Below are 23,747 nucleotides of genomic sequence, written 5' to 3'. Positions count from 1 at the left end.
AGGAGCGGGCAAATTAGTTCAACCATCATTTAATAAACATTATAAGAAAACTCACCATCAGGCTTCAATAGTATTCGGAGGGCTATTTTCCACGCTAGAAGAAGAAAGATTTAGTGGTGATGATAGTACATACATAGCTAACCGAAGATCTGGTATATAGTTAGTTATAGATCGGGAATTACACCACAACGCTAGGTAACGGTAAATTTGGCGCCGAAAACGGGTACACTTGGCGCCATTTTAAGCGTCCTTTGTACCTTAGTCATCGATCTCGCACGTGATATGTTTTAGCCCACTCTGTCGGGGTGCTCCCTGAGCACTCATGGTTGCTCAGGGTACTCAGGGTAGAGACAATCAGGGATGTCGTCATGTCTCGTTTTTAACGTTATCCGATTGTAGCCGCAAATTGCAAAATAGGAAAGGTCCTTCGTTAGTCGTTGGACCATACTCAAGTCCGCTTTTCTAATACTTAAAAGAGATCCCGCGCCCATCAACCGTAGCTCCTGTTCAGTGTACTTCGTCCAAGGGCCGTCAAGTACTTTCTCTCTTTAGTTCACCAGATTTTTTCTGGGCGTCAGTCTTTACCGCTTCTTTTCGTTCTTTTACTTTTCCGTGACATCAGTCTCCCTCTTCTCCCGGTTTGCTGTCCTTCTCTGCTTAGAAGGACAGCTATCCGAGGCTATTTCTATTCCTGATTTATTCAAGAATAAAAAAGTAAGCCTATAGTCCCGAGTATTATCGGCGACGCCGTCGATAAGTAGAGAAAGGCATTATTCAGAAGCCATATCCCGTTCTAAATTTGTTGTCTATTCGTCCTAGAGAATTACTAGCCTCTGCTGTCTTAGCTTGGTTAGACGTTAAGCGTTCGTTGAGAAAGGTTCTGTCAAGATATGGAGCGGTAACTTACCGCTAGGGTGTATCTTAGTCATCTGGGGGTATTCTAACCTGCCCCATGATAGCCATTCTTTCTTCAATCAATCAACCTTTGCATCCAAGATTGGTTCCGCTTGGTCCTATCCTCGACCCCATTCGCCTATAGGGATTTCTAGCCTATACTATCTCAGCTTGCTCCGACAGGTTCCTTTTGAACCGTTTCTAATGGATCTAAGTAGTAGTAAATTTCAGTCTCGATAAGCTACTCTAAGCCATCACGTGATAATTTAGTAAGTTCTAGCAAGCACTTAACTAGCTAAACTTGCTCAATTGCTCTCTAAGTGAGGTTAGAATTAAACTAATAGAGTAATAGAGTCGCTATATCCGTACTCTCCTCCAAGCTTTAATCCCCCCAGACGAACCCTAATGCCTTTTCATATAACAAAATCTGACGGCCTAACCTAGTCTTGCGAGCCTCTTGCTATCATTGTTATTTCTAAGTTCTAACACTACCCTAAAGCAGACCTAGGGCTGTAGCTCAAATTAACTAGCCCATTAAATCCTCATCAGAAGTTTCATACCAAACCTCGGAGATTAGCTTGTCTCCCCTAGCTCCCTTTAATCCATCCACCACCGATTCTTTAAATTCTTCAATCCAATTCTCCCAGATAGAGATACAACCCATCCATCCATATTCCTTTCCCCAAAAGAAATGGTTTCTTCCCTCGTGATAAAACTTTTCAAGGATACGCGTACTAGCTGCTCTTAGGTCATACAGACCAAGATGTTCCACTAGTCCCACTTCCGCATTTTCGATCTCCATAGTTTCTTTGTCTAGGATCAACACTCCATCGGCCCAGAATTGAATTTGCGCTAAATCCATGAGCGTGTAAATGTCTTTGTATTTGAGTGTGCTTATCCTCAGCTCCCTTAATATAGGATCAAGGAGAATCAGGCTCCACAGTTGATAGGCCGCTCGAATAAATCGTAGACGCTCACGTTTAGTCAAGTACGGAGGACGTATTTGATTGCCGTCGAAGAACCTCTTATCACCCGGGTTGTCTGTTTAACTGTTAAAAAATGAAAAAATCTAGGTCGGGCTCAACATACGAGCACGGCGTCTATGGGTCATCTTAATAACGACCGTCTCATTAAAGTGGACAACGGATTTCTCCATCACGATAGAGTTTCGGGTCATTTGCAAGAAATCTTGAACCGTCGGAATCTCATTTGGTAGGGCGCCACCTTGATCTGCTAGAAGCTTTCGCGCATAGCGTCGGCAAGTGATTACCATTGGACTCACATAATGGTAAATAGTGCTGACATTGTCGTGGAATATCTGTCGGTGTTTTTGACAGGTTGCAGCGAGATGTAGTATATCGGGAAATGCAGATAGCGAGCAGAAAACACCGAGGATCACTTCGGCGGGAAAAGAGGACAGCTCAAGCCGAGCCTGCATTATGATCAGAAAGGGCCAAGATGCAATGGCGTGAAAAGGAGAAGTTGGTTCTAGCTTCGATTTGAATGGAAAACTAGAAAATTTCTGATATGATATTTCAGTTTCTCTCTCTTTTGGAAAGTCTTGAAGAATCTTAGTGACCCAAGGACTCATTGGCCCCAAGGGATGCTGTGTAGTTGGCCCCGCCCCCACTGAGGTGCCTCGCTCACATGACCCCCCGAAAATCTAAATATATCGGCCCCCATTTCAGAGCCAAAGTGATACTTAGATCCTGTGCTTGCACAGTTGCCCAGGGCGTATTTGTATACATTGTAACCACGGTTAACGGGGGTAACATGGGGCCGGGACCAGGGGGAATGGAACGACTGGCGATGGTATGTTAACGTAGGAGTGTAACTGGCTGAAAATACACAACGCGGAACCCAAGAGTCCACTAAAAACTTAATGGATAGGCTCTGTTGGCTACTATAGGTTATCTATTTAGCCTGGAAGCTCACAGGGTAGTCCGACGAAGCAGACGGGTCGATCGAGATCAGCAAATCATACAGCAAACCACCACACACCATCGATTTAGGAGAATAGGTCCAAACAGGAAACAGAGGACACTCAGCGAAAGGAGTGGAAAGCGTTTTATACAGACTTCCTGAGCGAATCTGCTATGTCTCGCGACCGTAAGCATATGCTATGTCGAATTGACCAATCAGAGATCTCCAGAGATATCTTGTATACAGGTCCTTCGTTGCAGGCGTCCCCACTCCACTATGTATTCCTTGCAATATTGAGTAAACTAGCTAGATGGCCCTAGAAGATTGGAAACTCGATAGATAAACAAGTCATTCATTTCTCATAGTAATGAGACCAGCGACATAGTTGAGACTCACAGCCCCTGACTCACAGCCTATAAACCTGGTCACTGGGTCGGATCGGCACTGGTGAAATACAAGCATTATATCGCCCCCAACAGTTGGATTGATATCGTTATGGACCCAATCCTCCAGACACCAATGATACTAGAATAGTAGCCGTGGAGCTTCGTAGGCTGATTGCAACCCATGAGTATTGGGGCCGATTCAAAGCTCCGAATGAGTTATATTTTACCGCAATTCCATACAATTATAAATGAGCGTCATCCCAGTTTTCGCTTAGAACTGTGAGACCACAATCATTATCATGTTTGGTTCACGTCTTCTTGCAGCCGAGCTAGGCATATGCCTGCTCGCTTTCTGCGCTTTTCTCATTCTTCGAGACTGTCTCCGGTGCTCCACTTGAGGTGAGAGATCCCGCCGACAACCCTTTCAAACATCCCGATGATACCTCATCGTCATCCTCTTCATCATCCGATGAGTCGGACCCATTTTCAGATTGTAACGAGATCAAAGTTGACACGGATGACATATCACCCACCAACGATGGTCCTACAGGAGACAGAGAAGCTGGTCTTGGAGTGGAATTTGAATCCGGCATCAATTTCAAAAGTGTTGAAGACTGTGGTGAAGAGAACACTTTCGCATCTAAGGGGAAGACAGTCAAGGGCCACGAATCAACATATTGGGATCTGACAGTAGACACGACATCCGAGATGGTGAACTACCTTCAAGCGGAGTATATTCTTAACGGCATCAATATCAAAATTGGTAAAAACCAAGCTGTACCAGCAGCAAAGGCAATCGCGAGTGACCTCGTAAGTCAAATCCTAGTACAGCTGTGTGAAATACTTCACTGATCTTGAATGCTACACATAGGAACAATGGGACCCTTACTTGAAGTCGGATAATCCTAGGACAATTGAGATCGTGGATCCAGCCAATGCAAAGTGCAAAACATGGCAAATTAGAAACCCATCGAAGAGCGGTGACTGGAAAGCCATCAATTGGCCAGCTCAGGCTACAGCACCCCTACCAATGGCTGCTCTTGACGCGTTATTCAAAGAAGCGAAAACGAGCACCGTGTTGACCAATCCTCTCTTGCCTGGAATAAAAAGCCAGGTAAGCAGCATGGTCTGGGTCAATAACAACTTCTTCCAGAGCTCTCCCCAGGGAATCACAGAAAAAGATGTCACAGCAGAGGAGAGAGCGTTCTTCTCTCTTGTTATCTCTTATGTGAAGAAAAACCCTGGGGTCACGGCCGCCAAGAGCATGAAAGATAGAAGTCCTATCATGCCCAGAACGAACTTCGTGTCTTTGTATGAGGGAGTGGAGCCTAGTCTAAAGGGCAAAGACCTCTACGAGTTAGTCCGAGTACTTGTATGCTACAAGAATATTAATGATGAAGGCAGTAATGGGGACCAAGTCGAGTGGGTTTCTCTATTGATATTCCACGATTTTTGAGATTGCTAGCTGACCCAAACTATCCAGAATCGACACCCAATGGTGCGATGGGACTGTGGCAAAGCCGAAGCCGAAATCAAACATAGACTTCATGTGGAAGCTCACAGTTAATGGTAAATCACCGTTTAAAAACAATAACGATTTCAAGGACACAGCGTCGTTCACTGTGAAAGATTGGATGGATGGGCTCAAGAATAGCGGAACCACACTGCCAGCTGTCAGAAAAGCCCTTGGGACCATCGCAAAGGACAAGAAAGAGCCGCAGGGTGCTTTGGACTTGATGGCCTTCTACGATAGATGGTTTGATAAGCAGATTGGAGCCTATGACAATGTCAGGGAACGTATTGTTGGGAACAACGCCCTGTCAGTCCCTTTGTTCGAGTTTCGGAATCTGGGGGCTTATCTGGCCTCGGCAATGGCGACTCAAGTGGACAAGATTGAGAAGAAGGTCATTGCATATCATAAGACCTATTCGACTTCAGGGACATCCGCTAGTTAGTGATTCTTGGTTATTCACTGTGTATTTACATGAAGTTCCATAATTTTGAAACCCCAACAACCGAGTCGTTGACATAGGCCTATCTAATCAAGTCACGGAGGGAGGACTACTAACTCAGGAGGAAGAATTAAGCGCAACTTTCCTATGGTAATCGGGGTAACGATCTGTGGCTAATACATCGTTATGATAGAGCTTAGGCGAAATAGGCTGAGAGGGCTGGCCGGGTTCTAACACTAGAGATATATATATTAATCAGAGAGGTTCGAAGCAGAACGCAGCGATATTACTAACCGAAACTTGTTATTCTATGCTCTTCTTGTGGTAGATTGTTCTCCGGGCCACAGCCACTTCGCAATTTTCTCCGAGGTTGCTCGGTAGCTCTACTACAATAGTGGTCCGGGATTCAGAATTAATCAAAGAGCACCTTTGCGGGGGTTCGGTATTAGCTACCAGAATTTTTGTGTTATGATCTCTCTGCCATGAAGCTATTCCCATGTTGATGTGATGCCTCAGGCCACAATGGACCCTAAGGGGCTGCCAGTTCGACAGTCTCTCGGTGGTGGATCACCACCCTTTCGTCAGTGTTACCAGGAGGGAACACTGCATAGGGGTCAGGGGGATCCTGTATGGCCGCGTCATCATGCAGGCTATCCCGTATCCTTTTGTGATCTCTCTTATCCTGATGTTTACCCCTCCTTCCCGTTTTAGAGAAGAGACTGTACATAAATTGAGCCATGAGGAGGAGGTTTCGAACTCCTCAAGAAACCGTCTCTGAAGCAATTGGACTTGGTGCTTTTCTTCTACCTGATTGACAGGCCTTCTACCCTGCAAGTAGATAACCCTATTACATTGTGATGATTCAGGGTTACCATGTTAAAGCGAGGTTTTTAGCTAGAAAAGAGTTAAAGTTAGAGAAATTAAGATTAGTCCTGGCTAGATGTAGGTAGGTAAACCGCAGGTAAAGGGATCCTTAGGCTACTTATATTTTAGCCCTTAATATCTCTTTCGGCCGTCGCAGTACGAAGCGGAAGGTAAGGAACGCTATAAGTTCGGATCTATAGCCAACACAACTTAGAAGGTGACTACCTATGTATTCGACGCAGCTTACAAACCTTTGATATAGCTAATTAGAAACTCGTTCAAGCTCGTAGTGGGTCGACTAAGGGAAGCGTTCCTAGGAACATAAGATTATATAGATCGCGTACGGACTTCTTGTAACATTCGGACCGAGTTTATGTCTACCTTTATGTAGCACAGCATATCGACGCAGTCAAGGCTTCCGGTGGGGCACGCGAGGATATTTGCCCGATATCGGCAGTATATAACAGTTCTAGGATCAAGCCAGCCCTAAATATATTAAGCTTTATAGAATGGATAGCGCAACGGAGCCCGCATTATGAAGGAAGAGTGAGTAGTACAGCGTAGAGACGATAAAGTTCTCACATATGTTGAAAGACAGATTGAGTACGAGAGGGGCGAGACCTAGTTACTGTAGCAACGTGAGAGTACCATATCCCAGCCTTCGCTCCCAGGAACACCGGAAGTAGGCAGCAACAGTGCGGTTATCGTCGGAGAAACTTAAAGATTGGAGAGGTAAAATGAGATCAATGGGCTGATCAGCCTGAACATTGGGGTGAGCGATCAGATTGCTCAGGGAGCTGCTCACGTTCGTTCCCGTGAGCCGATCACTTCCCGAGGCGGCAGTTTTACCGTCACCTAGATTACTAACTTATTTGCAAGATTTCCAACAATCTTACTACTTACTGTACTATCAACCGGCTAGATACTACGATCTTTAAAGGACTCACGAATCATTCGCTAGCTAAAAGCCCTCTTGTGAATCGGTGTAATCATCTTCAGGAAAATCGGATTTCCCGTACGGCCGGCCACCCTAGAAGGATAGCTCATTATTTATAAGCCGAAATTACTGCTTATAATTCAAAAAAAGCGTGCCGTCAAGTGGTTAGCAAAGATATATTGAATAAGGCAGGAAGCTAAATAGGATAATCATATTATCCTCATGTTTCTATAGGAATTCAAAGGTGAGATACGCACTACACAATATGCTGGACGCTCCATTCTTGTGTCCGGTCCACATGATGCCGTGGCTACAGGATTGAAACATGTTTCCTCATCCACCCTGCTTATCCATTCTGCCAGTTAATCAACCAATTAGTCTTGAACCGTCAAGACACACACGGTATAGACTACTAATTCAACAGAGGAATAGTCTATTTTTGCTGAAAGCTAAAACAACATTCGTGTATGTTTTTGGTTTGTGTTTCTCACGGGCAAACCTCCTCTAGTCCATTTCGTGTTCAACAGGCTCGTTGCAGTAGCTGTTCTTCTAGATGCGTCTGGAGCCCTAAATTGACGCAAAACGTGCTTGTGTCGAGACCAGTGCTACAAACGACGTGAATCCGGCTCACTACGGTTTCCCCGTACTATTGAAAGTATTCCAAGGGCTTCCTGGCTCGAATGTAATTCTCTACCTCCCAAAGTGCTCCTTGTAATGGCGAGAATGACGATTGCTTAGCTATAGAAGGATAAGCTAGAAAATCATTCAGCGTAATATCCTGTCCGCGGGTAGCTTCTATCGCTATATCCTCCGATTCTGACTCTACTGAGACTTCCCTTCTTACAAGCCCTAGTCTGATAGTAAGGCAGACTCCCATTTCCAAGCCTACATCCTACCAGAACAAACCATTGGTATCAAAGAACAAAATTTTATTCGACACAGCTGTACATAGCTCAAGCTAGACCAGGCCAAACGCGCTGTAGCCCCATATCTAAATCGGGGTGAAAAACGCAGATATCAAACATGAAGAAGAAAATGCATCAATGAACAAAGTGGGGGAAAGGAAAAAGGAAAAATCTACAGACGAGACTTCAGGTTGGCCTTCAGGCGCCGCTCAACGGCAGCCATGTACTCGTTGGTAGTAACCCAGGACTCGCGGTCCTTGCGGCCGCAAGCCAGAGCCAGATCCTTGGTCATGATGCCCTCGTCGTTGACGACCTCAATGCAGGCGCGCTCGAGCTCCTCGGCGAAGGCGACGACGTCGGGGGTATCGTCGAGCTTGCCGCGCTGGATCAGACCGCGGGTCCAGGCGAAGATGGAGGCGATGGGGTTGGTGGAAGTCTCGCGGCCCTTCTGGTGCTCGCGGTAGTGGCGGGTGACGGTGCCGTGGGCGGCCTCGGACTCGAAGGCCTCGCCGGTGGGGGTGACCAGGGTGGAGGTCATCAGGCCGAGGGAGCCGAAGCCCTGGGCGACGATGTCGGACTGGACGTCACCGTCGTAGTTCTTCAAGGCCATGACGAAGCCGCCCTCAGACTTGATCATCTGGGCGACCATGTCGTCGATCAGACGGTGCTCGTACCAGATGTTTTTGGCGTCAAATTCCTTCTTGTAGTCCTTCTCGAAGACCTCCTGGAAAATATCCTTGAAGCGGCCGTCGTAGCGCTTGAGAATGGTGTTCTTGGTGCTCATGTACAGGGGCAGACCCTTCATGAGGGCCATCTGGAACGAGGCGTGGGCGAAGCCGCGGATGGACTCATCGGTGTTGTACTGGCACTGGGCAACACCACCGCCGGTCTGGAAGTCGTAGACCTGGACGCGCTCGGGCTCACCACCAGCAGGGGTGTAAACCAGCTCGAGCTTACCGGGGCCGGGGATGACACGGTCCTGGGCACGGTACTGGTCACCGAAAGCGTGACGGCCAATGACGATGGGCTTGCTCCAGCCAGCCACCAGACGGGGAATGCGGGGGATGACGATGGGCTCACGGAAGACGGTACCGCCGCTAGGAGATTGTCAGTCGATCGGTTCGAGAAGAACTCGGATGAAACTGGAGAAACTTACAGGATGTTACGGATAGTACCGTTGGGGGACAGCCACACTAGAGTATACGATTAGCATTCGGACTGGGGGGAATGTACGTGGATTAGCGGTGAAGAACGGAAGGGCGTACTCTTCTTCAGCTTGAATTCCTCAACACGGGCCTCGTCGGGGGTGATGGTGGCGCACTTGACACCGACACCGTACTTCTTGATGGCCTCAGCGGCATCAACGGTAACTTGGTCATCGGTCTGGTCACGGTACTCGAGACCCTAGAATAGCGAGGTAGGTTAGCCTGGGTCGCCAGGGGCATTCCATCATCAGCCGGGTCCAGGGACGACTTACCAAGTCGTAGTACTTGAGATCAATGTCGAGGTAACTTGATTAGGGTTTTAGTGCCATGTCGGGGATGATCACGTTCGGCAAACATAGGAAGCGGCACTTACGGCAGAATCAACTATTGACGCAACAGTTAGTCTCAGTCTGAATTTCAGGTACAACGAGCCAATGTGATGTATCCATCCTGCATGCAGGCGGCACCGCCATTCGGGACGATCATGCAGGACCGGGCCGATGAGGGGGAACAATGTTGATAAAAGAAAATTGATAAGAAGAGGGGGGGATCCCGAGGCTTACCTTTTCCCTGATTTCTTGCCAGATGATCCGAGTCATCTACCATTCAACAACCATTGTTAGCCCATCAATGCTCTTCCAGTGAGTCATGTCATGTTCTCTCTGGGGTTGTTTGGCTGGCTGATCTCGGGTGGATGGATTGACACATGATGATGATTGTCCCAAGGGGGAAGTATATTTCCCCGTATTTCCCCGCGTCCGCCGGCGACCAGGACGATAATCCAACCCGAGAAAGCACGACGCGAAGCGAGCTTGTGACACACGCCGAGCCCCAGAGAGTTTAAACTATAAAAGGGAAAGGAAATCCAGTCCATACCTCATCACCATCCAGTTCCACCACCGGGTTCTTGACCTTGATCTTGGTGCCGTCGGAAGCCATGGTGCGCGATTGAGAGAGGTACAGAGTAGGAGTCGATCCGGACCAGCGGGAAGACGCGGCGATGCGGGTAGTGCGAGGGAGACGGAGGGCAGAGGAGAAAGATCTCTGAGAAGGAGAGGAGGAAGTAAAAGAAGATGAAGAAAGAAGACGAGCAGAAGAAGAAGAGAGGGGGGCAATCGACGGAGGAGGAGGGGTCGCCAGGGACCGGCGCGCAAAAGCGGAAGCGGACCGAAGAGAGTGGGAGTGCATCATCTCGTGGGGGGGGGGTGGGATATGCAATTCACACCTGCTCAGACGTCGGGAAGTCAGTATGCGCTGCGGATATTCCAACAATTCTAGCTTTCTGTTTGGTGGGATTGGCCGAGTCTGGGTGGGAATAGGGAAATGGGGAAGGGGAATCGGAGGGAAACAGTCGGCGTGCACAGGAACAACCGAGGGAAAAGGCAACGATATTCGGCAGAATGGAAGGTTGCGGCAGTGGAGTCGGGTGCGCCTATCCCCGGCTTTCCCGCAGGATATTGGCTTTGGCCGCGATCTCTTCTCGTTCTATAACGTGGTCTCTTTGCGCTCTTCTGTTCATACACTGGCAACCCAAGGTGGGCTGTTGGTGTTGCTGGTGCTGTGTCCCCGACGGCGTGAATCCCCTCACGTGGTTCGAGGCAGGGCGAGTCACCTCCTACCTCGTGTGCCACACGAAACCCTGCAGTGGAAAAAAGCCGGGGCAAGACGGGACCGGGAAAAGGAGCCTGCTCCAGCCAAGGCAAATGGGGACTGGGGGAATTACCGAGTGGACAAGTGGACGGTCGTAAGGCAGTGAAACTGGCGAAAATCGACCAGAGAGGGAGGAAAAAGCCTTGTCCGGATGGAAATCAAAACGAGGTTCCTCTTGTTTAAGTCGAACTCCGCAGTGAAGAAAGCGCCGAAGCCGGACGTCACGGGTGAGGAGGAGGGGAAATGGTGCTAAACTATGAACAGCACGGAATATACGGCAGTCGGCGGGTGTGTCGCTTTCTCCTTTTCCTAGGTTCACCCCCCTTCCTTATTTATGGCCCCGGTGGAGAGTCGCGCGAGATGGTCTTTTTTGTAAAATCCTCTGATCTCTGAACTCCCCTGGGACCTCCAGACGAGCTCTTGACTCACGTCTCTCTGGGCGAGTCACAGAGCGCGTAGCGCTACCCACAAGACCCGCCAAACGGGCGGTTTGCGGTCGCGCTGCCGGAGCTCGGAGCATTCGCTCCGCGGCCTCACCGAAAGGGCAACGAGCCACGCGGGAAACATTTCGCCCGAGTAATCCCATCATATAAGCGATAAGCACAACCGGGAAGAGAGTGATATAGGCGATTCAAGATCCAGCGATCCTAGACCGAGACAGAACATCATAACTGGGCATGATGCCAACAGACAAATGGACACACTAAACCCCTACTACAGTAAAAAAGTCAAGTATTGATTATTAGATTTGTCCCTCTCATTGGCAAAAGAAATCGAAGTTGGCTTCCAGTGTTGAATATTTCCCCCTCTATCTCAGACCTGCTCCGATCGGACGCCAGATTTATCATCGTAAATGTTATGTGTTGAAAAAAAAATCGAGAGTACCCAGCCTAATTCACCCCAACAACCAGGCAACCCTCGCCGGTGTATATACAACCTGCCTATTTCTATACCGTCACGGAGACCCTCTAAAACAGTCCGTCGATCTCCCCGGTCTCAGTGTCAATATCCACATTCAGGTAACCCGGAGCGGTGGGCAGACCCGGGATCGTCTGGATATCAGCGGCCAGAGCGTACCTAGCAATCAACAAGGTTAGCACGGGATCTCATGTCGGTGAATTGAAGAGAGGAAAGGAGGAGCAAGAACTGACAGGTATCCAGCACCCACGGCCAATCTCACATCCCGGATGGGCACAGTGAAGCCAGTGGGGGCGCCCTTCAGAGCCGGGTCGTGACTGAGCGAATACTGCGTCTTGGCAATACAGATGGGCAGGTTGGCAAAGCCCTGCTGGGTGTAGGTGTCGACCTTCTTCTGAGCGAGCTCGCTGAACTCAACCTTCTCCGCACCGTACATCGCCTTACCGATGCGCTCAATGCGCTCCTGGATGCTACCGTTCAGATCGTAAAGCAGCTTAAAGTCCTTGGGCTTGGAGCTAGCCGCAAGTACGCCCTTGGCCAGATCCACGGCGCCGGCTCCACCCTCAGCCCAGTGGTTGGCGGGGATGGCATCCTCTGCGCCCGCAGCGATCGCCTCCTCCTTGATGATGGCAATCTCAGCCTCGGTGTCGGTCTCGAAGCGGTTGATCGCGACGATGACGGGCACACCATACTGCTTAGCATTGGCAATGTGCTTGCGCAGGTTGACACAGCCGGCACGGAGAATATCTACGTTCTCGGTGCGGTAGATCTCGTGCAGGGCCGCGCCGGGGCTAATCTCGGGACCGCCGCCGTGGACCTTGAGAGCACGGACCGTAGCCACGATGACCACGGTATCGGGAGACAGACCCGATGAGCGGCACTTGATGTTGAAGAAACGTTCACCGCCCATGGTGAAGTCGAAACCGGCCTCGGTGACCACGAAACCGGTCTTGGCGTCGTGATCCTCATCGGGCTCGGTACCGGCCAGCTTCAGAGCCAGCTTGTCGGCAATGACCGAGCTAGCGCCGATACTGATGTTGGCGAAGGGACCGGCGTGCACCAGCACGGGGGTACCCTCGAGACTCTGCATCAGGTTGGGCTTGATCGCATCCTTCATCAGAGCGGCAAGGGCACCGCCGGCACCGATGTCGTCGCAAGTCACGGGGTCGCCGCTGCGAGAAGTAGCGACGACCATGCGGCCCAGACGCTCACGCATATCATCCAAGCTGTTGCTGAGGGCCAGAATTGCCATGCACTCACTGGCGACGGAGATGTCGAATCCGGTCTCACGGGTATGACCCTTCTCGGTGGGAGCCTGGCCAACGGTAATACCACGCAGGTGACGGTCGTTGACATCCAGAACGCGACGCCAAGTGATGGTCTCGGGGTCAATGTCCAGACGAGCGAAGCGACGGATCTCCTCCTCGGTCAGGTCGTCAGGGTTGGTCTTGTCGATTCCAAGCTTCTTCAGTCTCCGGAACATTATGGGCTTGAACTCGCGCTTGCCTTTCTTGGCGGGAACGAGACGCTTGTAGAGAGCTCCATCCTTCTGGGTAGCCTCGTGGAACATGCGGGTTTCAATGGCTGCAGCGAGGAGGTTGTTGGCGGCAGTAATGGCGTGAATATCGCCAGTCAAGTGCAGGTTGAACTCGTCCATGGGAATGACTTGACTGTAACCACCACCGGCAGCACCACCCTTGATACCAAAGGTGGGACCTTGGCTGGGCTGGCGCACGTTGGCGAAGACAATGCGGTTCAGGTGAGCACCCAGAGCCTGGGTAAGACCGAGAGTAGTAGTAGACTTGCCCTCTCCAAGGGGAGTAGGAGTAATACCGCAGACCAGGATGTAACGACCATTGCGACGGTGAGAAAGGCGGTCCAAGACCTCGAGGCTGACCTTGGCCTTGGTGTGACCGTAGGGCTCCAACTCGTGAGAAGCAATGCCGACCTCGGAGCCAACCGTTGTGATGGGCTTGGGATATTGGGCACGAGAGATGGCAATATCAGAAGGAACAGGAGTCTGCAGCTTCAGAGGAAGAGGGGTGATGTGGCGGTCCTTCTGTTTCTCAAAGTAGGCCTTGGCCGCGGTAACCACGTTCTTCAGCAGCATGGCAACGGTCATGGGGCCAACGCCACCGGGAACGGGGGTGATTTGCGAGGCCACTTGGAAAGCAGACTCAAAATCTACATCACCGACGAGACGCTCGCCAGACTTCTTGGTGGCGTCGGGCTTGTAGTTGATACCCACGTCGATCACGACGGCACCGGGCTTGAGCCAATCACCCTTGACCATCTCGGTCTGGCCAATGGCGGCGACAACAATATCGGCGTTCTTCACAACACGAGCAATGTCGGGGGTCTTGGAGTGGCACACAGTGACGGTAGCGTCGGCGTTCTTGAGCAGATAGCTGACGGGGCTGCCGACGATGTCGCTGCGGCCTAGAACAACGGCTTCCTTGCCCGCGGGGTCAACCCCACTGGCCTTGAGCAACTCCATGACCGCGAGAGGAGTGCAAGGAGTGAACAGAGGACGTCCGCCACGCTTAGCCAACTCTCCAATGTTGACCGCACCGAATCCATCGACATCCTTCTCATCTGCAACCACCGAGGTGATGGTGTGCTCGGACATGTGGCCGGGGAGGGGCAGTTGCACCAAGATACCATGGACGGAGGGGTCATTGTTGGCCTTGGTGATTTCTTGGAGAAGCTCAAGTTCGGTGCTGGATTCGGGGACATTAATGAGGGTGCAGATGATGTTAGCCTATGAGGGAGCAGGGATCAGTTAGCTTATCAGTTAGGCTTCATCCAGAAGAGGGGCAATCTCACCTCTTGGGCGGCCTTCAGCTTCATGCGCACATAGGTACCTATGGGCTGGTTAGCTTATATTTTTTTGATTACCTAGTCTCAGGGTTAATGACTAACTGGAGTCAGATCGGTTTCCGACTGTATATCAGAGTATAGGTTAGCAATTGTCACCGCTGTTTCATCGCTCCTCCATTGTACAAGAAGCTTACCCTGGAAGATCACCAAATTGGGCTTGAATCGAGGATTGGTCAATTGTGTCTTCTCAATCTCAGCCTTGAGGCCCTCGCGAATGCTCTTGGCAATAGCGGTACCGTCAATCTTGGACGCCATGATTGCGGAGCTGGCAAACGTGCGATGACAAGAGGCGGCCGGGAGATTTTTAAAAGCTGGGCTCAGTGGAGACCGACCAAACAATAGCGACGACGACGGTACAGCAATTCCTCGAACCCCTCGTGCGGAGGAGAAGTGGTTGAGAGGGAGAGAAAACCGCGGAGAGAGGGTGCGGAGACGAAAATTGGCCGCTCGCGCTGCGCAGGAAAAGCGACAGCGGGGTCCCGTGGCGGGGAAGAGTGGCATGGAATATTATTGCTTCTTTAGGGGCGAGAACCCTCGGAGCTACCTTGCTGCACTTCGGGATCACAAGGAATGGGAGCAATGAGCGCAGTTTCAATGTGGCAACATGAAGGAAAGGATCGGAGCGACAAGCTTCACATTTCAACAGTAGCTTTTGGTCCCCCTCACACCTTGTACACCTTGCATTCCGCTGGTCTTTGTTCCCTTTACTGCTCGTGAGAGGCTCTCGGGGAGTGATACCAACGGAAGGCTGGTTGCACCGGGATTGGTGGCCTGAGGCAGGCAATGCCGAGACAGTCGGGGATGAGTCAGAAAAATCATCGGAGCGGAGAAAGATATCTCCTTAGTACCTTTGTAGGGTTAGGGCTGGAGGGGTACAGTCACGTGTAGATACCGGAACATTATTTTCTCCGGAAAGCGGGATTCGATACGGCCAAGTCTTGGCGCTGAGTGGCCGAGTGTGCGATGAAATTCACTAGTCAAAGAAAGTGAGGTTGACGAGATTGACCCCCTCCGGTATACCCGCCTCCTTCGAACCCCTCCCTCTTACGCCGATCCACCTCGAAGCTCTTTCCTTCGGTTCGAATACATCTGTCGCACCGTCCAAAATGCGGCCTATTCTGTTGTCGGGCCATGTGCGTGCGATTTCTGCCCCGTTTGGATCCTCTAAGAAACTAACCGTAGCCGTGCGGCGTCTCTCCAGGAACGGTCCCTGACCCAAATCAAGTTCAACAAGGATGGCGATCTCCTCTTCTCGACCTCCAAGGATAAGGTTGTTTGCGCGTGGTGGTCCGCCAACGGCGAGCGTCTGGGAACATACTCTGGTCACCAGGGTGCCGTCTGGACTGTCGACGTTAGCCCCAACACCGTCCTCCTCGCTACCGGCTCCGCAGATAACACCGTTCGGCTATGGAACATCAAGACTGGAGAGTGTGTGAAGACTTGGGATTTCCCGACAGCTGTTAAGCGGGTGGCCTTTTCGCCCGATGGATCTAAGCTGCTGGCCGTGACGGAGAAGCGCATGGGTTTCTTGGGTGCAATTGCGGTTCTCGATATTGCCTACGGCGACGGCGAGCTCAACAACTTGAACGTTCAGGCTGAAGAGCCGAGTTTGCGCATTACCTGCAATGAGAGCAAGGCTACCGTGGCGGGGTGGAGTTATCTGGGCAAGTACATCATCGCGGCACACGAGGATGGTAGCGTCAGCCAATACGACCCCAAGGTATGCTGAGCTTTGTATTCTACTCGCGCGAGTGATACACGGAATTCTTGACCGGAATACTGATAAACTACCTTTAATCTAGACTGGTGACCAGCTGGAGAACGTCCAGGCCCACGAGTTCGACAGCCAGATCAACGACCTCCAATTCTCTCCCGACCACACCTACTTCATCACTGCCTCCAAAGACAAGTCCGCCAAGGTATGCGCCATCTGATCAACGTCAGTTCAAGACCGCATTGCTAACATTATCTTTCTAGCTCATGTCTGCCAGCAACCTCGCCATCCTCAAGACCTATGTCGCCGATACCCCCCTCAACTCTGCTTCTATTACCCCCAAGAAGGACTACGTTATCCTGGGTGGTGGTCAGGCCGCCATGGATGTCACAACCACCTCTGCCCGTCAGGGTAAGTTCGAGGCCCGCTTCTACCACAAGATCTTCGAAGACGAGATCGGCCGTGTCCGCGGCCACTTCGGTCCCCTCAACACCATCGATGTGCACCCCGCTGGTACCGCATATGCCTCTGGTGGTGAGGACGGTTACGTCCGTATCCACCACTTCGACAAGCCCTACTTCGATTTCATGTACGAGGTTGAGCGGGAGCAGCTGCGGAAGTAAGCGAAAGAAGGCGAGAGGAGACGGAAGGAAATATAATCCGGAGAGGAAAAAAGGAAAAGTGATTGATCTTTTCTCAATCATTGCGCTGTCTGTCTGAATGTGTTTTTACGATGCGAACAAGAGGCTCGGGGGTAGTTTTTTTTGTGCTTCCCCCCCCCCCCCCCCCCCCCCCGAGTCCGGCATACGGAATGAGATGATGACCCTCCCCAAGGCACGGTTTCTCATTTCATTACTTGATTACATGATCAACCGGAGTTGGTACCCCCCTTTGTTATTGATTTGGTTTTCTAATAAAAGATGGCATGCTTCACATTCTGGGTGTTCTCGGGGTAGCACTCGTTCCTTTTGCTGGTGAGGTTGTGACCAGCAGGGGATATGCATATCGCGAAATAGACAATATGAAGTTTTGCAAAACGTTCAACCTGGATCACATGAGGATGAAATCGAACCTCACATGTAACCCTTAGGCGATACCGGTATTGTAAGAGGCACTTCCTGGGCCATGACCTATCCTTAGTGCTGGAGGCTCTGCATGAAAGTCGATGCACTTTCAAAGCTATGAGCTGGGAGTAAATTAAGATTGCGTTTAATGGGTTTACCTGGACTTTCTGGAGCTGAGAGGTCTAAAGTCTTGGCTTCGCCTGGTAGGCTCCCTGGAGGTTGTCTCTGGAATGATCATCGGGACATGTAGGAATAAGGTGGCGACATATATCCCCGGGCTGTACTACCCCTTCGAGGCACGACTTTGTGCTCTAGGAGCGACAACTGGTAACACCGAATGCGATTTTCCCTTTAAATTGTCCTATCGGACCCCCGGGCGCCTGCGATGAGTGCAATTAACTTTTTGGTCTGCCAGATGCTCAGTTAGACGCACGAGCACCTGATGTCACATATCCATGCCCTCACCAACTGACCCGGGATACGCCAATATCTACATATATCTACATATATCTACATATATCTACATATATCTACATATATCTACGTAGTACAACGTGCCTTGGCAGAATTCGGGGTTTGAGGTATCTCGTTTATACATTTTTTCATGTTATTTTCTCTAAGCCCATTTCCATGCAATGGCCGACGCTAATACAGCCATCAGAAAAAGAAACCCATAAGGAAGAACAGAAGAATAGCATCCCGATTTATCGAGATGTAAACTTCAAGGAGGACATGACGATCATCAAAAACGAAAAAAAAATATCAAGTGCAGGAAAAAAAGCAGATGCAGAACTTTAATTTGTCCCGGTCTCATCCCCAAAAGAAACATAAGTCGCGGGCTCACCCCCGATTCGAGTTTACTTCTTCTTGGGGAACTTTTCGGCACCGATGTCAGAACCACGGAGCTTGATGTTGAGCACACGCTCCATGGAACTGAGGACCTTCTGGTCGGGGGCGGCGGTGCCGCGCTCAAAGTCCTGGATGACGGTCATGGTGGTGTTGCACTTGGTGGCGAGTTCCTTCTGGGTCATTTTGTAGCCATCCTCGGTACGACGCTTCTTGATCGCATCAGCAACGGCGAAACCAACAGTCTTGGGCTTGATGATGTCGTCGCTGCGGTCGACCTTGGTCAGGTGCTGGCCTTCGGGGGCGCCAGACTTAGCGGCCTGTAGAAGAATCACTTAGTTAGCAAGGCTGTCCTGTGTTTGTGAAGAGTTTGAAAATGTGATTGAACGTACGACGTTGCCGGTAGAGTACTTCTTCTCTGTGCCGAGAATCAGACCGGAACGCTGAGCGGCGTTCAAGGCGCTCTTGCCCTTGATAACGGTCTCGCGAGGGGCAACGCCACCGCGGGCCTTGCTGCCAATCTTCGTGACGGTGTCCCAGTCGCTCATTTTGATGGAGGAGTAGTTGTTTTGGGTGGTAGGAGAGGGGTTGTTGGTGGAAGAGAAGGTTGGGGTATGACGATGCTCGCGTGAGGTTGAAGATGCAATTTATACTGCACAGAAGCTTCTCGACAGATGAAGGAGGGGAGTCACGCGCTAGTCCATTTTAGGTTTAGTGCGGGTAATACCGTCGAGGCCATTGAGGGTTAACTCCGTCTTGAACTTGTTGGTTGTGGCGGACAGATCAGATTTTTCTTCTTCTCTCTATTCAACTGCCGAGGGATCATTACTGTGGTTGTAAGGCTCTGGCGTATACCTTGTTAGGCAATCAAAATGCGCGTTTGTGCGGTACAGAAGACCCTTGCCACTGGAATATTTGTCATTTCCACTCGCCAGCCATCAGTTCCAAGGCCCTAGGTTTGTTTCTACGTAGATTACTAAGGCTGTTTTTGTCATCTTATCATATCCTAGCCATGGCTATCATGAATTTCGGAGTCTAATCGAACTCTTCTTGCAAATCGAATCCTCGATCCGAGTGATCTCACTGACGCACTTGATGTCATACTCCTTGAATCTCCAGTTACGTATTCAAGTCGACCAACAAGTTCAGGCTGGACACAGCATTGGGAGAATTTTGCATAAAGACTCTGGGCAGTCATGAGCTGATATCTTTAAATGACTCAGTATGTCTAATACCTTCCATCAGTCGGGAAAATAAACGGAGTTGTCCTATTCGGGTCCCCGACTTCCCGCCACGAGGCTAAGCCCGAGTTACTATGAAATTCTGCCTTGGTGCCTTATTGAGAACAAGTTTCACTCCAGACAGTTACACGATTAGGATTCACCCCGAATGTAGATTCCAGCCTCGTGTATAATGAAATTTAGATCATATAGTTGTTAGGTTCGTCTTTGATGTGGAGCTGCAAGGCTTAGTACAGCCTTATGGTGCATCGGAGATTGCGACCGTTCGGGGCAGTTGACACTTACTATTTCCAGCCCCGAGCAGGCTTCGGAATTTCCTATCTGAGATCATAGCTAATCTCCTAATAAGTCCGAGATGTAAAGTTCGTGAAGAATGAAGTATAAAGCCTCGAAAACATCGACATCCAATTTCAGAATCATCCCAGTCGACGAAGACATTTTTAATCAACAATCTCAGTCTCACTTCCTGTTGCTTGATTCCTACACTGCAAAATGTCTACTATCGCGAAGCCACATGCCCCCGAGCCCCGATCTTGGTGCCTAGTAAGTTACTTTGATTGTTTCCAGGGTAATTTTGCTAACGAGTCCCAGGATGGCCGAGAGGTTGACCTTCTCCATTACATCTATGGGCGCCCCGACATCAAGCAATTGCGTGGCAACCCACAAAAGGTCCTCGCCGCAATTGATGAATACCACTCAAACTATAACATGCTCATCAACGTTGGCCCTGTCAAGGGTGCGCATATCACCGGCCTGATCGCCGAGCATAAGCCGTCGACTATGATCGAGCTCGGTGGCTACATTGGCTACTCAGCCATTCTCTTCGGTGACGCAGTCCGTGCAAATGGCGGAAAGAAGTTCTATAGTCTCGAGAAGAACCCCGAGATGGCCGCTGTGGCGAGTCAACTCGTTGAGCTCGCTGGTTTGCGCGATGTCGTCCAGATTGTGATCGGATCTAGTGATGAGTCCCTGGTGGAACTTGTTCGTGAGCGGAAAGAGATCGATCGAATCGAGATGCTGTTCTTGGACCATTGGCAAGAATTGTATCTTCCTGATTTGTGGTTGCTGGAAGAGATGGGCGTTCTCGCTCAGGACAGGACCTTGCTGGTTGCGGATAATGTGATTATGCCTGGTGCTCCGAAATACTTGGAATGGGTAAAGGGCAGCCCAGCCCAGAAACGCAGCATGGTTGAGAAGCTCAACCTGGGGTCGCTGAAGCCTAACCCGAACCTGATATATGAGACGGAGGTGCCGGTGTTTGAAGGTGACTGGGGGAGGGTATGTTTCGAGCCCTGAATGCTGTGCGAAAGAGTGTTACTAACGCGCCACAGGATGGCCTGGCGATTACCAAGGTAGTTGGAGAGGTAAAGGCTTGACTGCTTTCTTCGTTCATGGCTTTTCAAAATCATCTGATATGTCCGCACCCTTATGCCCCAGCCTGTATTCTGAGCTTGAACTAAGCCATTCACTCCATTTTCACTGAGTGATACTTGACATGTAGCCCAGAGAGCGCGACATTTAGCTGAATTATTATGTTTTTTCTTTGTATTTGTCCTTTAGAATTTTGGTCACTGCCTCACGGCATCCTTGTAGCCCGTTATTCACAGTTGAGATCAACATTGTCAAAATCAATGACTTCAGATAGTGTAATAAGTAGCCGATTTGCCGCGACAAGTTAATCATTGGGACTTCAAGCGCAAATCAATTTATGGTAAATGTGAGCCCTGTATTCCGAGGTGGTCCTATAATTAGCTCTCTAATAACCTTCAAAACCTTAACTCCGACCCCGCTTTCTTTTCATCAGTCATAAATCTGGCTCGAATTAATGTTCTAGATTGCCCGGCATTACAAATACTACCAGAAATCTCAAGAGATATATAAGACCCGTGGGGGGTTCTTCGAATACTTACAATCTAGTCCCATCCTCCGTGAAGTGAGTAGACTCTCCGCATCTAGCCGAATACTGTATCCACTGTCATGACTTCTGCTTCCGAGCAACCTACACATTCACCTCTTCCATCTTCGCCTCTCGCTACAAATCCGGGTGAAGGCAATCGTCCATCCCCAACAAGTCATGTTCGGATAGCACGCCCATCTAGGTCTCTTGCCGCCGCCGAGCGCTTCTGGAAAGACGGGCTAGGCTTGCATGTGCTCTGGCGTTCCGGTTCGGCGGAACATGTTGAAGGTGGTCATGAACTCCTCATGTTGGGCTGGCCAGGTGCGTCCTGGCACCTAGAACTAGTACAAGTGTACGAGCAAGACGGCGTGGATATGCAGCCTCGTCCAACGGAAGAGGACCTTCTCGTGATTTATCTGGATGGACTGGTCGATCCTGGCGTGGTCAATGCTTTGGTTGATGCTGGAGGGAAGAAGGTGGAAGCGAAGAACCCGTATTGGAATACTTGGGGAGTGACCGTTGAGGATCCGGATGGATATCGGCTGGTGCTATGTAAAAGACAGTGGAGTAATTCGGTCTGAGCTTGAAATTATCCATGTTACTCCAAAGCGCAAGCTTCTGGTTGATGGAGAAGACCACTTGCAAATAGCGATTGAATATCGGCGCTTCTATTTTGGCATATCATCCTCCATTTTGCAAATAGGCTGTCCTCATAGAAATTATCGACTATGGATTTGAATCAAATCCGGGACTTAAGACCCTTCTATAGGAGCATCAAACTTAATCTGATCCGGATCTTTGCCGTTTGCACATTCCCCACACAGCCACAGGAACCAATACGAATACGAGACCAGTTGGGAACGCGGAATGAAAAACAAGGGAGTATTGGGGCTTGTTTCGTGAGACAGGGAGATCCAGATTACAGGCACCCGGTTATTTTCTCTAGCGCATTTCCATCTTATGTATGTATTTTTCTGCCTGGAGATTGTCAAGGCCATTGGACATTCGGAAAGTCTTGGCCCCAGGCAGACAAGACATGTTCCGGCTGGGCAATCCCACACCTGGCAACTCCCCGAATCCCCCATCTCCACCAGCTCGCTCCTTCTGCTCCCCTGTATTTCGATCTAAACTCCTCTCATTGATCGGAGCAAACTTTTCTTTACCTTCCACTACTGTATACACCCTATCTTAACCGTCCCCTGCGATCCCACCCACCATGGCGAGCGAGTTCCAGTCCGCCATGACCATCCGGTCGCTCCGCATACTCAAGAATGTATGATTAACCCCCCTCACCATCCCCGGGCTCCGTGGCAGCCACTGACTCACGATAAATCAGGAGCTGGAGTTTCTCGCCGACTCGTCCGTGATCAAACCCGATCAGCTCAATGCTATCCTCGCACAACTGCCCACTGAGACCGACGCCCGCGCCGCGGCCGCGCGCCAGAACCAAACACCCCCATCACCATTGCAGATTCAGCCCCTGCCTCAACCGGTTCAAGCGCAACCTCCTCCAGCCCCATACTCGCCCCCGGTTTCGCAGACGTCGAATGTCCCGTTGAACGAAAAGACTCCTGTGTATAATCAATACGCCACCCCTCCTCCGCAGGCACCACCCGCATACCCTCAGGCCGCCACCGCGCCGTCTCTGGGCGTCGCCTCAGCGATGTGGGCATACACTCCAACTGATAATGGCGATCTGGCGCTGGCGCCGAATGACCGAATCCTGGTTCTGGAGCATATGAATGCTGACTGTATGTTTTGGAGAATGCGGATTGCAACATGACCCAAGAGCTAACGTGCATATGCAGGGTGGCGTGGTCACAATGAGCGTACCGGCGAGGAGGGTATCTTCCCCAAGAGTTATGTCAAGCCACTTGATGAGAAAGCAGGAATTTACACGCCGCCCCCGCCTACCAGTTATGGAAATATGCCTTTGGCTGTTAGCCAGAGTGGATCTGGCCCAACTTCCAATGATCCCGAGCAGAAGAGCAAGTTTGAGCAGAATGGCAAGAAGTTTGGCAAGAAATTGGGTAATGCAGGTATGTTTGCTGTATACCGCTCGATCTTGACCAAGAGACTGACCACAATTGCAGCAATCTTCGGTGCTGGTGCTACTGTCGGCTCCAACATCGTGAACAGTATTTTCTAAACAAGATATATGTCTCGTTTTACCTTTGGTGACCTCGTTTCGCTTGGAATACCTTGTTTGACTCACTTTGTTCTCCTCTTATCATTGAAAGGCGTTGGTGGAATTTGTTTGGCCCCAGAAGGGATTGCTTGTTGCTTAAATACGAAGCCCGTTCTTCAGCTGATAATCCTCTTTTCTGCGATGTATATCATGATATTCGTCATGGCCCTGCCACCGATAACCCTTGGCTATCGAAGTGCATCTCATGATCTCATCGACTCGTACATTGTGTTCTTTTCTTCAAATAATCCCCCCCTCCTAAATGGTGTTCTGGCTCTTCATA

The 23,747-nt window shown here is 50.2% G+C and overlaps 8 protein-coding genes across 8 annotated transcripts; 5 read left to right on the top strand and 3 right to left on the bottom strand.

The window, feature by feature from the left end:
• Nucleotides 1-3,451: 3,451 nt before the first annotated feature.
• N7458_001323 (uncharacterized protein) lies at nt 3,452-5,158 on the top strand (the record flags this gene model as incomplete). Its single annotated transcript, XM_056904706.1, has 4 exons — nt 3,452-3,457; nt 3,537-4,013; nt 4,075-4,625; nt 4,687-5,158. The coding sequence occupies 4 exons, from the start codon at nt 3,452-3,454 to the stop codon at nt 5,156-5,158; spliced, it is 1,506 nt and encodes a 501-aa protein (XP_056768813.1).
• Nucleotides 5,159-8,033: 2,875 nt separating this feature from the next.
• N7458_001322 (NADP-dependent isocitrate dehydrogenase) lies at nt 8,034-10,257 on the bottom strand (the record flags this gene model as incomplete). Its single annotated transcript, XM_056904705.1, has 7 exons — nt 8,034-8,958; nt 9,018-9,054; nt 9,127-9,265; nt 9,339-9,372; nt 9,440-9,450; nt 9,630-9,665; nt 9,913-10,257. The coding sequence occupies 7 exons, from the start codon at nt 10,255-10,257 to the stop codon at nt 8,034-8,036; spliced, it is 1,527 nt and encodes a 508-aa protein (XP_056768812.1).
• A 1,427-nt stretch (nt 10,258-11,684) lies between these two features.
• On the bottom strand, nt 11,685-14,769 carry N7458_001321 (C-1-tetrahydrofolate synthase; the record flags this gene model as incomplete). Its single annotated transcript, XM_056904704.1, has 5 exons — nt 11,685-11,793; nt 11,868-14,395; nt 14,461-14,498; nt 14,557-14,577; nt 14,649-14,769. The coding sequence occupies 5 exons, from the start codon at nt 14,767-14,769 to the stop codon at nt 11,685-11,687; spliced, it is 2,817 nt and encodes a 938-aa protein (XP_056768811.1).
• Nucleotides 14,770-15,620: 851 nt separating this feature from the next.
• Nucleotides 15,621-16,851, top strand: tif34 (translation initiation factor eIF3 subunit i; the record flags this gene model as incomplete). Its single annotated transcript, XM_056904703.1, has 4 exons — nt 15,621-15,647; nt 15,716-16,234; nt 16,317-16,433; nt 16,492-16,851. The coding sequence occupies 4 exons, from the start codon at nt 15,621-15,623 to the stop codon at nt 16,849-16,851; spliced, it is 1,023 nt and encodes a 340-aa protein (XP_056768810.1).
• Nucleotides 16,852-18,149: 1,298 nt separating this feature from the next.
• mbf1 (multiprotein-bridging factor 1) lies at nt 18,150-18,686 on the bottom strand (the record flags this gene model as incomplete). The annotated part of the gene is made up of 2 exons (XM_056904702.1): nt 18,150-18,458; nt 18,531-18,686. The coding sequence occupies 2 exons, from the start codon at nt 18,684-18,686 to the stop codon at nt 18,150-18,152; spliced, it is 465 nt and encodes a 154-aa protein (XP_056768809.1).
• Nucleotides 18,687-19,871: 1,185 nt separating this feature from the next.
• Nucleotides 19,872-20,755, top strand: N7458_001318 (O-methyltransferase; the record flags this gene model as incomplete). The annotated part of the gene is made up of 3 exons (XM_056904701.1): nt 19,872-19,922; nt 19,947-20,657; nt 20,711-20,755. 3 exons carry the CDS (start codon nt 19,872-19,874, stop codon nt 20,753-20,755), a joined length of 807 nt encoding a protein of 268 aa, XP_056768808.1.
• A 601-nt stretch (nt 20,756-21,356) lies between these two features.
• On the top strand, nt 21,357-21,857 carry N7458_001317 (VOC family protein; the record flags this gene model as incomplete). The annotated part of the gene is made up of 1 exon (XM_056904700.1): nt 21,357-21,857. One exon carries the CDS (start codon nt 21,357-21,359, stop codon nt 21,855-21,857), a length of 501 nt encoding a protein of 166 aa, XP_056768807.1.
• A 635-nt stretch (nt 21,858-22,492) lies between these two features.
• Nucleotides 22,493-23,425, top strand: N7458_001316 (SH3 domain-containing protein; the record flags this gene model as incomplete). Its single annotated transcript, XM_056904699.1, has 4 exons — nt 22,493-22,549; nt 22,613-23,027; nt 23,085-23,315; nt 23,370-23,425. The coding sequence occupies 4 exons, from the start codon at nt 22,493-22,495 to the stop codon at nt 23,423-23,425; spliced, it is 759 nt and encodes a 252-aa protein (XP_056768806.1).
• Nucleotides 23,426-23,747: the final 322 nt, after the last annotated feature.

Source organism: Penicillium daleae (genome assembly GCF_028827525.1).
Source record: "Penicillium daleae strain IBT 16125 chromosome Unknown utg000002l_segment0_segment0, whole genome shotgun sequence".
Taxonomy (NCBI): Eukaryota; Fungi; Ascomycota; class Eurotiomycetes; order Eurotiales; family Aspergillaceae; genus Penicillium; species Penicillium daleae.
Note: the sequence above shows the minus strand (reverse complement) of the source record. Positions and strands in the feature narration are given on the sequence as shown.